This window comes from Myotis nattereri (genome assembly GCF_964212035.1).
Source record: "Myotis nattereri genome assembly, chromosome: 4".
Lineage (NCBI taxonomy): Eukaryota > Metazoa > Chordata > Mammalia > Chiroptera > Vespertilionidae > Myotis > Myotis nattereri.
Window position 1 is genome coordinate 110,887,395 of NC_138079.1, and position 16,228 is coordinate 110,903,622.

The window sequence follows — 16,228 nt, forward strand, 5'->3', positions numbered from 1 at the left end:
CCACTAACACCACTGGGTAAATCTTCTAAACAAAAAATCAAAAAGAAACATCAATCCTAAATGACTCACTAGATCAGATGGAATTAATTGACACCTTTAGAACATTTCACCCAAAAGCCATGGAATATACATTCTTCTCAAGTGCACATAGGACATTTTCAAAGATAGACTACATATTGGGGCACAAACAAAGTTTCTTCAAATTCAAGAAGATAGAAATCATATCAAGCATTTTCTCAGATCACAATGGCATAAAATTAGAAATCAATCACAATAAAAACAATGAAAAATATCAAACACCTGGAGGCTAAATAGCATGCTATTAAACAACGACTGGGTTGCCAGAGAGATCAAAGAAGAAATAAAAAGCATCATGGCAACAAATGACAATGAAAACACAACAATCTAAAACCTATGGGACACATTTAAAGAGTCTTGAGAGGGAAGTTTACAGGCGTACCTCAAAAAAACAAGAAAAAATGGTAATAAATTACCTAACCCTGCAAATCAAAGAGTTAGAAAGAGAGCAACAGGAAAAGCCCAGCATAAGCAGAAGGAAGGAAATCATAAAGATCAGAGCAGAAATAAACGACAGAGAGACCAAAAAAACAACACAAAAGATCAACAAAACCAAGAGCTGGTTCTTTGAACGGATAAACAAGATTGATGAACCTTTAGCCAGGCTCACCAAGAAGCAGAGAGAGAGGACACAAATAAACAAAATGAGAAATGAAAGAGGTGAAGTAACAAGCCGATCCTACAGAAATACAAACTGTTAAGAAAAAAATTCTATGAACAACTCTATTCTAACAAAATGAACAATCTAGACAAAATGGACATATTCTTAGAAAAATACAAGCTCCCAAAAGTCAATCAGGAAGAATAAAAAAACCTGAATAGGCCAATAACCACTGAAGAAATTGAAGCAACGATCAAAAATCTTCCAGCAAACAAAAGCTCTGGTCCGACTGGGTTTACTAGGGAGTTCTACCAAGCATTTAAAGAAGAACTAAAACCTATACCCCTCAGACTATTCCAAAAAATACAAGAGGAAGGCATACTTCCAAGCTCTTTCTATGAAGCCAGCATTACCCTAATTCCAAAATCAGATAAAGACACCACAAAGAAAGAGAGCTACAGGCCAATATCCTTGATGAACATAGATGCTAAAATCCTCCACAAAATTTTAGCAAATCGGATCCAGCATTACATTAGAAAGATCAGACACCATGACCAAGTGTGGATGGAAGGATGGTACAATATCCGCAAATCAACAAACGTGATACCATCACATAAACAAATTGGGAGACAAAAATCACATATCAAATGATGCAGAAAAAGCATTTGACAAAATCCAACACACTTTCTTGATAAAAACTCTCAGCAAAGTGGGAATAGAGGGATCATACATCAACATAATAAAAGCCATATATGACAAACCTATAGCCAACATCATACTCAATGGGCAAAAACTCATTTCCACTAAGATCGGGAACAAGATAGGGGTGCCCACTTTCACTACTCCTGTTTGATATAGTACTAGAAGTGCTAGCCACAGGAATCAGACAACAAGAAGTAATAAAAGGACTCAAAATTGGAAAAGAAGAAGTAAAACTGTCCTTATTTGCAGATGACATGATACTGTACATAGAAAAACCCACAAACTCCATAAAAAACGACTAGACCTAATAAATGTATTCGGCAATGTAGCAGGATACAAAATTAACACCCAGTAATCTATGGCCTTTTTATACACCAATAATGAACTCACAGAAAGAGAAACAAACAAAAAATCCCATTTACCATTGCACCAAAAAAATTAAGATACCTAGGAATAAACTTACCTAAAGTGGTAAAAGACCTGTAATTGGAAAACTACAGGACACTGAAAAAAAGAGATAGAGGAAGACATAAACAAATGGAAGACCATACCATGTTCGTGGATTGGTAGAATCAACATCATTAAAATGTCCATAATACCCAAAGCAATTTATAGATTCAATGCAATCCCCATTAAAATACCAACAGTATATTTCAAAGACCTGGAACAAACTTTCCAAAAATTCATATGGAATAAAAAGAGAATCCAAATAGCTGCAGCAATCTAGAGAAAGAACAAAGTTGGAGGAATCACAATACCAGATATCAAGCTATATTACCAAGCCATGGTTCTCAAAACTGCCTGGTACTGACACAAGAACAGACATATAGATCAATGGAATAGGACAGAGAACCCAGAAATCAAGCCAAGCCATTATGCTCAATTAATATTTGACAAAGGAGGCAAGAATATACAATAGAGTCAAGACAGTCTCTTCAATAAATGGTGCTGGGAAATTTGGTCAGATACATGCAAAAAAAATGAAACTAGATCACCAACTTACACCATACACAAAAACAAACTCAAAATGAATAAAGGACCTAAATGTAAGATGGGAAACCATAAAAATCCTACAAGACTCCATAGGCAGCAAAATAGCAGAAATATGTCATAACAATATCTTTACTGACACAGATTCTAGGGCAATGAAAACTAAGGAGAAAATAAACAAATGGGACTACATCAAAATAAAAAGCTTCTTCACAGCAAAAGAAACCATCACCAACACAAGAAAGCATGGGAGAACATATTTGCCAATGCTATTTCAGATAAGGGTTTAATCTCCAAAATTTACAGAGAACTCATGCAACTTAACAAAAGGAAGATAAACAATCCAATCAAAAAATAGGCAAAGGACCTAAATAGACACTTCTCAAAAGAGGACATACAGAAGGCTGAGAGACATGAAAACATGCTCAAAGTCACTAATCATCCAAGATATTAAAATCAAAACAACAAAAGAGGTACCATCTCACACCTGTCAGAATGACTATCATCAACAAATCAACAAATGACAAGTGCTGGTGAGGATGTGGAGAAAAAGGAACCTTCATGCACTGCTGTTGGGAATGCAGCCTGGTGCAGCCAGTGTGGAGAATAGTATGGCATTTCCTCAAAAAGTTAAAAATGGAACTCTTATTTCACCCAGTAATCCCACTTTTGGGAATATATCCCAAGAAATCAGAAACACCAGTCATAAAGGATATATACACTCCAAGGTTCATAGAAGCACAATTTACAACCTAAGATCTGTAAATAGCCTAAGTGCCCTTTAGAAGATGAGTGGATTAGAAAACTGTGGCATATCTACACAATGGAATACTACACTGCTGTAAAAAAGAAGGAATTCTTACCCTTTGAACAGCATAGAGAGAACTGGAGAGCGTTACGGTAAGTGAAATACGCCACTCAGAGAAAGAGAAATATCACATGATCTCACTTATATGTGGGATATAATGATCAACATAATTTGATGAACAAAAATAGATTCAGAGACAAATGGCAGGGAAGATGGGGGGGCGGGGATTAGAGAGCAACCAAAGTACTTGTAGGCATGCATATTAGCATAACCAATTGACCCAAACACTGGGGCAGTGGTGGCCTGTCTGGGGTGGGAATGGTTGGGGGGGGGGTGTCAATTGAGGAAAAAAGGAGGCATATGTAAAACTTAAGACAATAATGAATAAAAATAAATTTTTTTAAAAAAAATGTGCAAAGAATCGGTATAGATACTTCTCCAAAGAGAACATACAGATGGCCAACAGACATATGAAAAAAAAATGCTCAGTGTCATTAATCATCAGAGAGATGCACATTAAAAACTACAACAAAGTGTCATCTCACACCTGCCAGATGGCTACCATCAATAAAGCAACAAACAACAAGTGCTGGTGAGGATGTGGAGAAAAGGGAACACTCGTGCACTTCTGGTGGGAATGAAGACTGGTGCAGCCATTATAGAAAACATTGTGGACTTTCCTTAAAAAATTAAATATGGAACTGCCATTTGACCCAGCAATCCCACTTTCAGGAATATAGCCTAAGAAACTCGAAACACCAATCAGAAAGAATGTATGCACCCTTATTTTCATAGCAGCACAATTTACAAAAGCTAAGGTCTGGAAACAGCCCAAGTGCCCATCAGTAGATGAGTGGATAAAAAAGCTGTGTTACATTTACACCATGGAATACTATGCAGCAGTAAAAAATAAGGACCTCTTATCCTTTGCAACAGCATGGAGGGACCTGGAGAGCATTATGCTAAGTGAAATACCCTTCCCTCACTTCACACTTGCCAGAATGGCTACCATCAATAAATCAACAAACAAAAAGTGTTGGGGAGGATGTTGAGAAAAGGGACACTAGTTCACTGCTGGTGGGAATGTAGACTGGTGCAGCCATTATGGAAAACAGTATGGAGTTTCCTCAAAACATAAAAAATGAACTACCCATTCATCCACTAATGGGCAGTTTGGCTATTTAAATCTTAGCCACTGTAAATAAAGCTGCTATAAACATAGGGGTGTTTATATTCTTTCTGATTGGTGTTTTGGGTTTTTTAGGATGTATTTCCAGAAGTGGATTTGCTGGGTCAAACAGAAGTTCCATTTTTAATTTTTTAAAAAGTGATCAACAAAGTAAGACTCAAAGCATAGAGGCATGGAACAGACAGACATACCTCAATTTGGGGGTGAGAGGATGAGAAGAAATTAAACCAAAAAAACTTATGTACTGATCTTCATAGCCCATGAACACAGGGAATAGGGTGGTGAAGACCTGGGAGTTGGGTAGAGGCTGGGTAGAGGTAGGTCAAGGAGGTGAATGAGAGATAACTCTAATACTGTAAACAATTAAAAATAATATATATTCTTAAAAACCCGGAACTATTGTTTGACCCAGTAATACCACTTCTAGGAATATATCCTAAGAATAATCCCAAAACACCAATCAGAAAGAATATATGCACCCCTATATTCATAGCAGTGTTGTTTACAATAGCTAAGATCTGGAAACACCCCAGGGACCCATCAGTAGATGAGTGGTGGTTCATTTACACCATGGAATACTATGCAGCTGTAAAAATAAGTATTTCTTATCCGTTGAGACAGCATGGAGGAATCTGGAGAGTATTATACTGAGTGAAATAAGCCGGTTAGAGAAAGACAAATAAATATCACATGATCTCACTTATAAGTGGAATCTAATTATCATAAGAAACTGATGAGCAAAATAGGTCCAGAGGCATGGAAACACAGAACAGACTGTGTAATTTCAGAGGGAAGGTGGGGGTGGGTGAGTGGGAAGAGATTAACCAAAGAACGTGTATGCATATATGCATCACCCACGGACACAGAGAATAGGATGGTGAAGGCTGGAGTTGGCTAGGTGCTGGGAAGAGGGTGGTAACGAGGGAGAAACTGAGGGACATCTGTAACACTGTCAATAAAATAAAATAATGTACAAACTATATAAATTATGGAAACATGGTTAGGTCAAAGTTTTAAAGTCATTTCTAGTTCAGACTCCAATTACAATTCTAACTTTTCCTATGATAACATTAATATTAATTGTTGTTTTTTTTTTCTTGACTAACATAGTAAGACATATGCATCAAGGCCCAAGTCAAAATCTTTACACATTCATAGCTGAAAATACAGAACTACATTAGCATAAATATTAACATATTTTTAAAAATCCATAACTGTAATTAATTTATTGCAATGCAAATAGGGTGAGGTTTGCCTTCAAAATGGTGTATAATTTTAGTGGTGGAAATTTTTTTAAGGTCATTATTACTCACTTATGAAAGACTTCTTCCATGGTAGTAACTGAAGCATCAAAGCTGGTAATGCCCAGCTCACTCTTTTTCTCTTTAAGATCATTAAACAGAGCTTCAAATCTGGAGACAAGAAGAAAGAAAAAAAGCACTAGTTTAGATACATTTTATTTTCTAGTAAATAAAATATTAATATATATATATATATATATATATATATATATATATATATATATATAATGGAATACTACTCAGCCATAAGAAAAGATAAAATACTGGCATCTGTGACAATATGCATGGATTTTTTACAATTTTTTATTTATTGATTTGAGAGAGAGAGAGAGAGAGATCTTGAGAATATCATGCTAAGGGAAATAAATCAGAAAAGATTAAGAACATGATTTCACTCATATGTGAAATATAAAATTGAAAGCAACAAATGAGCAAACAAGATAAATATATAAACAGAAACTCATAGACACAGACACCAGTATGGTGTTTACCAGAGGAAAGGGAAATAGGAGGGCAGTAAAGTGGGTCAGATATATGGGGGTGAAAGAAGACTGGGCTTTGGGTGATAGGTACACCATGCAAGATAAAGATGATGTATTATAGAATTATACACTTGAAAGCTATATAATTTTATTAATATACATCACCCCAATTAATTTAATAAGAAACCTGAGCACTTACATTTTCTCTATTTTATACTTAACTAGAGGCCTGGTGCACAAAAATTTGTGCACTCGGGGGGGGGGGGGGAGGATGCCTCAGCCCGGCCTGTGCCCTCTCGCAGTCTGGGACCCACTCAGGGGATGTCCACCTGCTGGCTTAGGCCCGCTCCCTGGGGGATTGGGCCTAAGCTGGCAGTCAGACATCCCTCTGGCAGCCCGGCAGCCCTCGGGGGATGTCCACTTGCCAGCGGGGAGCAGGCCTAAGCTGCAGTCAGACATCCTTAACGCTGCTGAGGAGGCAGGAGAGGCTCCCACCACCACCACTGTACTGGCAGCCATCAGCCTGGCTTGTGGCTGAGCAGAGCTCCCCCTGTAGGAGCACACTGCCCACCAGGGGGCAGCTCCTGCATTGAGCGTCTGGCCCCTGGTGGTCAGTGTGTGTCATAGTGACCAGTTATTCCCAGTCGTTCTGCTGTTAGGGTCAATTTGCATATTACCCTTTTATTATATAGGATTCCATTCCCAATTGTATTCTTTCCTAGTGTTTTCTTAATAGATGTGAAACATTAAATTTACCATTTCATTATTTTAAGTATATAATTGAAGCAGCATTAAGCACATTGACAATGTTGTGAATCACTTCCAACTTCCAGAACTTTTCACAACCCCAAACTAAAACTCTACACCCATTACACAATAATTCCCTATTCCCCTTCCCTCGGCTTCACTTCTACTTTCTGTCTCTGTGGGTTTGCCTGCTCTGAGTGCACATATAAGTTGGGATTATACAATATTTGTCCTTTTGTGTCTGGCTTATTTCATTTAGCATAATTCTTTCCAGGTTCATTAATGTTGTAGCATGTGTGAGAATATTATTCCTTTTTAATAATGAATAATATTCATTGTATGGATATACATGTTGCTTACCCGTTAATCCAATGGACATTTGGGTTGTTTCCATCTTTTGGATTTTGTGAATAATGCTGCTATGAGCATTGGTGTACAAATATCTGTTAGAGTTTGTTTTCAATTACTTTGGGTATATACCTAGAAGGGGGATTGCTGGGTCATTTAGTAATTCTATGTTTAACTTTTTGAGGAATCTCTATACTGTTTTCCACAGCAGATACACTGTTTTATATCCCAGTGATAATGCACAGGGTTCCAATTTCTCCACATCCTTACCAACTTTTGCTATTTTTGTGTTTGTTTATTTTTTAATTTGCTTTTACCTAATGAGTAGTGATGTTGAACATCTCATGTTCTTATTGGCAATCTGTACATCTTCTTTGGAGGAATGTCTATTCTAAGTCCTTTGCCCATTTTCAAGTTTTAGGCTTTTTTAAAGATGAATTTTCAGTTTTGTTTTGTTCCATAATAATTTCTAGTTAGCCATGGAAAAATTTTTAGATTATTCTTCACTGTAATACTTATTGTGAAACAAATGAAAAAAGAGATATTTTTTTTCTTAGCAAATTTCTCTATACTGTAACTTTGTCTTTGATATATATTCTTTTATTCTTCTAAAATTATAAATTTATTTTTAGAAGTGTTAATAAAATTTAATTTACTCACATGTGATTCCTACATCAAGTGAAAAAAATTTGCAAAGTACAGGAGGTATGAATCATAATTGACAGAAAATAGAGTTAGTGAAGCAGTAGCTGGGCACTGGAGAGATTTAATCAAATATGTAAATTGTATGAAGGTATTGCTAATTGTAGTGCAGTTACATCAAGATTCCATGACTAGTTTTACCAGGAAAAGTGAACACTGTTTTAGGTTGAAAAGGTCTCCAGAGACCCATCCACTCCTTAAACACACCTCCAATTCCTTGTAAGGAACTATCAAGTCTATGTGTTATTACCCTCAGAGATGGTAGACTCAAAACTCTTCAACTTCTAAATTTCATCCATATTTAAGGCTGAACACCATTTTCATCTAACCTCACCTAGCTATGACTCTTACTTCTACTTTTAACCCAGTTCAATCTAACCCCTCTTCCAATTATAGCTCTTCACATATTTTAAGGTCATTCCCATCTTCCTTTTTTAATCTTCTCAATAGAATCCCTATTCACCTATATTTAAGGGTCCATATATTCTGGTAAGGATTATTGAATAATAATAATATTCTTGTAATGTTTTTGACTGGGTTTAGTACCAGGGTAATACTGGCCTTATAAAACAAATTTGGAAATGTTCCGTTTTCTCTCATTTTCTAGAAAAGTTTATATAGAATTGCTACTTTTTCTTCCTTAAATGTTTAGTAGAATTTATCTGTGAAGTCATTTGGTCCTGGAGTTTTCTCTGTGGGGATGTCTTAAAGTACAAATTAAATGTCTTTAATAAATAGAGATTTTCAAATTAATTTCTTCTTAAGATGTGTTGGTAATTTGTGTCTTTCCTGTTTCTCTTTCTGATTGGTATGACTGAAGTTTTACTAACCTCACTGGTCTTCTCAAAGAACCAACTTACAAATTTCAAGTTCATTTTGTTAGCCATATTTTATAGATTAGAATACAGGCATTGAGGTTATAAGTATTGATTCTAAGTCTCTCCCTCGTTTTTATGTAAATACACAGTTGGAAAACTAAATTTAGAGTTGTGCCCATGCAAAGCAAATAAACAATTAATTAAGCTATCAAAGTCGTGAAAATAACCAAGAACTCTGCCATTTTATTCTTCTCTTACTATAGTGAATAATTCTGAGAATAAACAGGCTATGGACATTTTATTCAGGTTGTTTTTTTTCTCTTTCAACACTTGGTTTAAAATTAATTTCATTCTGAGTTCATATATTTTCCCCTAACTTCATGATTTACTTTTATGCTTACTAGGTCCACTGTCCATGGCCCAGAATCTCCACAGTTAAACTGTTGACAATAAACTGTATGGCTAGTTATTCATTTCTCAGAAATTCTTTCTCTTTCTTCCTTCCATGTTCAAAGTATTCAGTGGGAGTACAGGATAAAAATATTACCTGTTTCTAAGTCCTTACATTTCCTATTTTGTACTTTATATAAATGCTGTATTTATTATTCTTTCTGATAATGCCATTTGTATACACATGATATAAGGTGGACAGATGGGATACATTTAAGCAGCTTCTATAATTTCTTTTTTTTTTAAAATATTTTTTATTGATTAAGATATTACATATGTGTACCCTCTACCCCGCCCCCCCCCCCCGCCCGCTCATCCCCTCACCCCCCCGTTGTCCGTGTCCATTGGTTAGGCCTATATGCTTGCATATAAGTCCTTTGGTTGATCTTTCCCCCTTGCCCTCACCCTCCCCTACCTTCCCTCCAAGGCCCGACAGTCCAATCAAAGCCTCTCCATCTCTGGATCAGTCCTTGTTCATCAGTTTATGTTGTTCATTATATTCCACAAATAAGTGAGATCTTGTGGTATTTATCCGCTCTCCAGTTCCATCCATGCTGTGGCAAATGGTAAGAGTTCCTTTTTCTTCTTCCTCTTCTTAAAGAATACCTTTCAGCATTTCATATAATGCTGGTTTGGTGGTGATGAACTCCTTTAGCTTTTTCTTATCTGTGAAGCTCTTTATCTGACCTTCCAGTCTGAATGATAGCTTTGCTGGATAAAGTAATCTTGGTTGCAGGTTCTTGCTATTCATCTCTTTGAATATTTCTTGCCACTCTCTTCTGGCCTGCATGGTTTCTGTTGAGAAATCAGCTGACAGTCGGATGGGTACTCCCTTGTAGGTAACTGACTGTCTTTCTCTTGCTGCTTTTAAGATTCTCTCTTTATCTTTTGCTCTTGGCATTTTAATTATGATGTGTCTTGGTGTGGTCCTCTTTGGATTCCTTTTGTTTGGGGTTCTCTGCGCTTCCTGGACTTGTAAGTCCATTTCTTTCACCAGGTGGGGGAAGTTTTCTGTCATTATTTCTTCAAAAAGGTTTTCAATATCTTGCCCTCTCTCTCCTTCTGGTACCCCTATAATTCTGATGTTGGTACGCTTGAAGTTGTCCCAGAGGTTCCTTACACTATCTTCATATTTTTTGAATCTCTTTTCTTTTTTCTTTTCCGGTTGGGTATTTTTTGTTTCTTTGCATTTCAAATCTTTGACTTGATTCTTGGGATCCTCTTGTCTGCTGTTGGATCTCTGTAAATTATTCTTTATTTCAGTCAGTGTATGCTTAATTTCTAGTTGGTCCTTTTTCATGTCCTCCATGGTCTCACTATACTCCTTGAGGGATTCATTAAATTTATCGGCGGTTTCCATAAAATTCTTGACAAACCTTATAAACGTGGCCTTGAACTCTATATCCAGTCGTCTGCCCTCCTCCGTTTCTGCCAATTGTGACCTGTTTCTTTGTCTCCGCATTTTGGCTGCTTCCCTGTGTTGATAGAGTGGCCCTGTGCGCCAGGTGTCCTGTAGGGCCCAGTGGCTCAGCCTCCCCAGTTACCTGGGGTGGACACTCTTGGTGCACTCTTGGTGCCTTGGTTGTTGTAGGATCACTGGGAGGAATTGACCTCCAGGCCAATTGGCTGTGGGAAGCAGCTGTGTCTGAAGTGGGAGAATGGTCCCCCTCTGACCACTGGGTACAGTGGCTCCTGGATCTAAGGAGGTGCTAATTCAGCCCCTGCCTGAGGCCACACAGCCGGAGCCACGAAGAGGCTCAGCTGTGAAGCAATGCAAGCCGCTGCGGGGCCTTGGGCCTTCTCTTGGAAGTTCCAGGTCTGCCTGGCTGGGCTGTAGTTAGGTACATTCACATGCAAAAGCCTCTGCCACAGCCTGGGTGGGGCGGGGTCTCAGGGAGTCAAAAGGGCGGAGAAAGAAGCTATGGCTGATTCTCCGTGCCCGGAGTCGTGCGTCTCAGTGTCCCGGTAACGGCTGCAAGCACCTCTGAGGGAAATCCGCCCTCAAGTTCGCCTGCTGCCGCCTGACAGACCAGCCTCTCCCCGTATGAGTCCTGGGTCCCCAGAGACTTCCCGGAACCGGAGTTCAGAGCAGTCAGGAGCTTGTGATTCATAAAGACAGCCGCGTCCTCAGGTGCCACCCCCTTTCCGCGCGTGCGCGCGCGAGCCGCCGCCGTACCTCCGCACTCAGCCTCCGCAGCTCCTCTGGCTCTCAGCGTGCTTTTCTTTTCTTCTAGTTGTAGAAATTACACTCAGCCAGCCTTCCTGTTGTTCTGGACGATGTTTGCTCCGTCCTTTGGGATATTTTTCAATTGTTGTGTGAGGCGACTATTTCCCGGTGTTTATCTATGCCGCCATCTTAGTTTCTCCCCTCTTCTATAATTTCTTTTAAAGCATTACTGAGAACCTCCAGATTTATAATTACCCAACAACTGTCCTTGTTATTCTTACTCCAAGAGTTGCAATCGAAGCTACTTTCTTATTTCATCTCAGTGTCTCCCTGGATCTTACCATACATAAAATTTGTTTACTAGCCCTAACCGGCTTGGCTCAGTGGATAGAGCATCAGCCTGCGGACTCAAGGGTCTCAGGTTCGATTCTGGTCAAGGGTATGTACGTTGGTTGCAGGCACATCCTCAGTAGGGGGTGTGCAGGAGGCAGCTCATCGATATTTCTCTCTCATCGATGTTTCTAACTCTCTATCCCTCTCCCATCCTCTCTGTAAAAAATAAAAAAAATATATTAAAAAAATTTGTTTACTATGAACATCTTATAATGAATTACTCTGGTGAACACTAGGAAGCTATCTACACTAATAAAAGACAAACATGCAAATTGACCATACCTTCGCTACACCTTAAGCCATGCCCACCAGCCAATCAGAACAACTATATGCAAATTAACTCAACTTAGATGGCGGCCGGCAGCCACAGAGCTGGAGCAAGCAGGAGGCTTGATTGCCCCAATGATGGAGGAAGCCAAGCTTCCCGCCTGCTGCAGCTGGCTCTGAGCTCCACTCAAAGCAACAAAATTTCTATTATAGAAGGTAAATAAACCCTAGATACCTGCTTTCAGCTGGCCGTGGCCATGGAGCTGGAGCGTGCAGGAGGCTTGGGGTGCTCCTGGTGATGGAGGAAGCCAAGCTTCCCTCCCACCTGCCCTGGCTGGCTCTGAGTTCCACTCAAGGCTACAAAGTTTCAATTATAGAAGGTAAATAAATCCCAGAATAAAAAAAAGAAAAAAAGGAGAGGCTGGGAGCTTCTGTTGCCAGGGAGGGGGGGCTTGGCCAGCCTGAAAATGGCCCTCAGCCCCACACTCAGACTGGCCAGGCACCCCAGTGGGGACCCGCCACCCTAACGGGGGTGTGGCCAGCCTGAAAACAGTCATCAGCCCTTCACCCAGGCTGGCCAAACCTCCCTGGGGTGAGGGTCCCCAATGGGGGGAAGCTTGACCAGCCTGCAAACAGCCATCAGCCCCTCACCCAGGCTGGACAGGCACCCCAGTGGGGACCTCCACCCTGAAGGGGGTATGACCAGTCTGAAAACAGCCATCAGCCCCTCACCCAGGCTGGCCAGGCACCCCAGTGGGACCCCCACCCTGATCCAGGACACCCTTCAGGGCAAACCAGCCGCCCTCACCCATGCACCAGGCTTCTATCCTATATAATAAAAGGGTAATATACAAATTGACCCTAACAGCAGAACGACTGGGAATAATTGGTCACTATGACACACACTGACCACCAGGGGCCAGACGCTCAATGCAGAAGCTTCCCCCTGGTGGTCAGTGTGCTCCCACAGGGGGAGCTCTGCTCAGCCATAAGCCAAGCTGATGGCTGCCAGTACAGTGGTGGTGGTGGGAGCCTCTTCCGCCTCCTCAGCAGCGTTAAGGATGTCCAACTGCAGCTTAGGCCTGCTCTCCTCTGGCAAGTGGACATCCCCCTAAGGCTGCCGGGCTGCCAGAAGGATGTCTGACTGCCAGCTTAGGCCCAATCACCTGGGGAGTGGGCCTAAACCAGCAGGTAGACATCCCCTGAGTGGTCCCAGACTGTGAGAGGGCACAGGCCAGACTGAGGAACCCCTCCCCCTGAGTGCACAAGTTTTTGTGCACCGGGCCTCTAGTAGAAAATAAGTGGAGAACCTCTCTCCAAAAGAAAAACCAGAACTTTGGTTTTTGGGCACACAGTGCAATATATAGATCTTGTAACACAGGAACCTACACCTATATGATCATATTAAACAAGGTCACCTAACTAAATGTAATTAAAAATAAAGTAAAAAAGAAAGAAAAACATCAAATAAGCTTTGAATGAACTTGAATTGATGAAGCAATCCCCTAGTTAGTGAGAGAAATCTTCAGCTCTGAACTTCTCAACTATAGTTGGCAAATAGCAGCTTAAATTGTTCGTTAGCAAAATACCATTTACTAAACTTGCTAAACCTGTAAAATTAAAAATAAGTTTTGGTGACCACCCACCTCGAGCACCCTAAATGTATACCTGTGTATATATTTTTTGGGTAGGATAAATGATAACTCAGCTCCAGTACACTCTTCCAAAGTGGCATGTGGAATATGAGACCGAATCACTGCAGAGAGCTTTTCAACATCACACTGTGGGTCAATCTCCATGACTATGCGATATGTAGCACCTGAGAAAAATCATTTAGAAAAAGAAAATCACAGACATTCCAGAAAACTGGGATCATAAGCCAGCCGAAGGAATGACATTTAAATTTTTAATTTTTATTTTTTTATTATTATTTGTTAGCTTTTTTTTTGCTTTTTGCTTTGTTCTCCTATTTTTGTTTGTTCCTTTATTTCCTACTTCTTTTCACATTATTTTTTCAACCACGTGAGCAGCAGACACGTGAGCAGCACACAATTGTCCAGGGAGCATCAGCCCCGTGAGCAGCCTGCCTCGAGCCTAAGAGCAGAAGCCTCAGAGCAGAAGCCTCATGTGGCCTGCCCCTGTTCAAGGAGCAGCAGCTGTGTGAGTGGTCCGTTTCCCCATCTGAGGAGCAGCAGCTGCATGAGCAGTCTACCTATGTCTGAGGAGAAGCAGCCCTGCACAGCCTGCCCCTATCCTAGGAGCAGCAGTTGCACAAACATCTTGCTCTCATTCTAGCAGCAGCAGCCACATGAGCAGCTGCCCAATCTGAGGAGCAGGAGGTCTATAAGCGGCCCGTCTCCATTCGAGGAGCAGCAGCAGCCTCCCCCGGTCAGAGGAGCAGCAGCCACACGAGCAGACCACCCAGGTCCGAGGAACGGCAGCCCTGCGCAGCACACACTGGTCCAAGGAGCAGAGCCACACGAGCAGACCGCCCACGTCTGAGGAGTGGCAGCCCTGCGCAGCAGGCACCAGTCCGAGGAGCAGAGCCACAACAGCCTGCACCTGCCCGACGAGCAGCAGCTGGTTGAGTGGCACATCCCCATCAGAGGAAGAGCAGCCACACGTGCAGCTCACTCCCGTCCATAGAGCAGCAGCCGTGCAAGCAGCCCACCCCCATCTGAGGAGGAGCAGCCACATGTGCAGCTCACTCCCGTCCAAAGAGCAGCAGCCTCGCAAGCAGCCCACCCCTGTCTGAGGAGCAGAAGACTTGCAATCAACCTGTCCAAGTCCAAGGAGCAGTATCCCCACAAGCATCCCACCACATCAGAGGAACAACAGCAACGTGCAGCCAGCCCCTATCCAAGGATCAGCAGCCACGTGAGTAGTCAGACCCAATACAAGGAGTAGCAGCTGTGTGTGTAGCCCGCCTCCATCCAAGGAACAGCAGCCTCATGATCACCACACCCTCTGTCTGAGGAACAGCAGCTGTGTGTGAAGCCTCCTCCCAGCAGCTAGAGGAGCCACCACAGCTGTGAACAGCACCCACCAGAGGAGATGCTGCCAACTGAGGAGCAGCTGCTACCACAACCATCCAAAGAGCAACCACAGCCCGAGGAGCCACTGCCTCCCAAGGAGCAGCCCCTGAATGACTCAATATCTAGATATGTTGGTGAGATCAAACATGGCTAGACAAAGAAACCTTAAAGGAAAGAAAAGGAGGACGCAACAGAAAAGCAGCTAACTGAAACAGAGGCATGCAGCATGACAGAAAAAGAATTCAGATTAAGGGTCCTGGAATGCATAAACTGGATGGAGGAAAAAAACAACAACTTATGCAAGAATCAAGAAGAAAAGGATGAAGAAAATCAATAACTTAGGTAAGAACCAAGAAGAAATGAAGAGTAATATAGCTACAATAAAAAACACCATTGAAAGTATCAACAGTAGTCTAGGAGAAGCGGAGGACCGAATTAGCGAATTAGAAGACAGGGAAGCAAAACACACCCAAACTGAAATGCAATTGGAGAAAAAAATTAAAACACAGGAGGAGAGCCCAAGGGAGCTATGGAACAAAATGAAACAAAACAGCATACGAATAATAGGGGTGCTGGAACAACAAAAAGAGGAACAAGGGTTAGAAAACTTATTTTAAGAAATAATATCAGAAAACTTCCCTGAGGTGGGGAAGAAAAAGACACACAAGCACAGAGAGTCCCAAACAAGGTGAACCCAAAAAGACCCACACCAATACACATCATAATTACCATGGCAAATGTTCAGGACAAAGAGAGAATCTTAAAGGCTGCAAGAGAGAGATGGAAAGTTACATACAAGGGATCTCCCACTAGATTATCAAATGATTTCTCAACAGAAACATATCAGGCCAGAAAAGAATGGACAGAAATTAACAAAGTGATGCAAAGCAAAGGACTGAATCCAAGAATACTCTATCCAGCAAGGCTATCATTCAAAATTGAAGGGGAAATAAGAAGCTTCACAGACAAAAAAAAGCTTAAGGGAGTTTATCAACCCGAAGCCAGCAATGGAAGAAATGTTAAAGGGACTGGTGTAAAAAGAAGAAATTAAAAGCTCAGAAAGAAACAGGCACAAAATATAGAAATGGCTAGAAACAAGTACCTTTCAATAATAACTTTAAATGTAAATGGACTAAGTGTTCCAATCAAA

General features: G+C 40.9%; 1 protein-coding gene across 1 annotated transcript in view; it reads right to left on the bottom strand.

The window, feature by feature from the left end:
* Positions 1 to 16,228, bottom strand: part of LOC308518601 (phospholipid-transporting ATPase ABCA3-like) — a gene marked incomplete at both ends in the record, with an annotated part of 332,625 nt that overhangs the window by 104,879 nt on the left and 211,518 nt on the right. The window contains 2 exons of the mRNA XM_081090312.1: positions 5,682 to 5,780; positions 13,712 to 13,862. Coding sequence (XP_080946438.1) covers positions 5,682 to 5,780; positions 13,712 to 13,862 — 250 coding nt within the window. The remainder of the gene's footprint in view (positions 1 to 5,681; positions 5,781 to 13,711; positions 13,863 to 16,228) is intronic.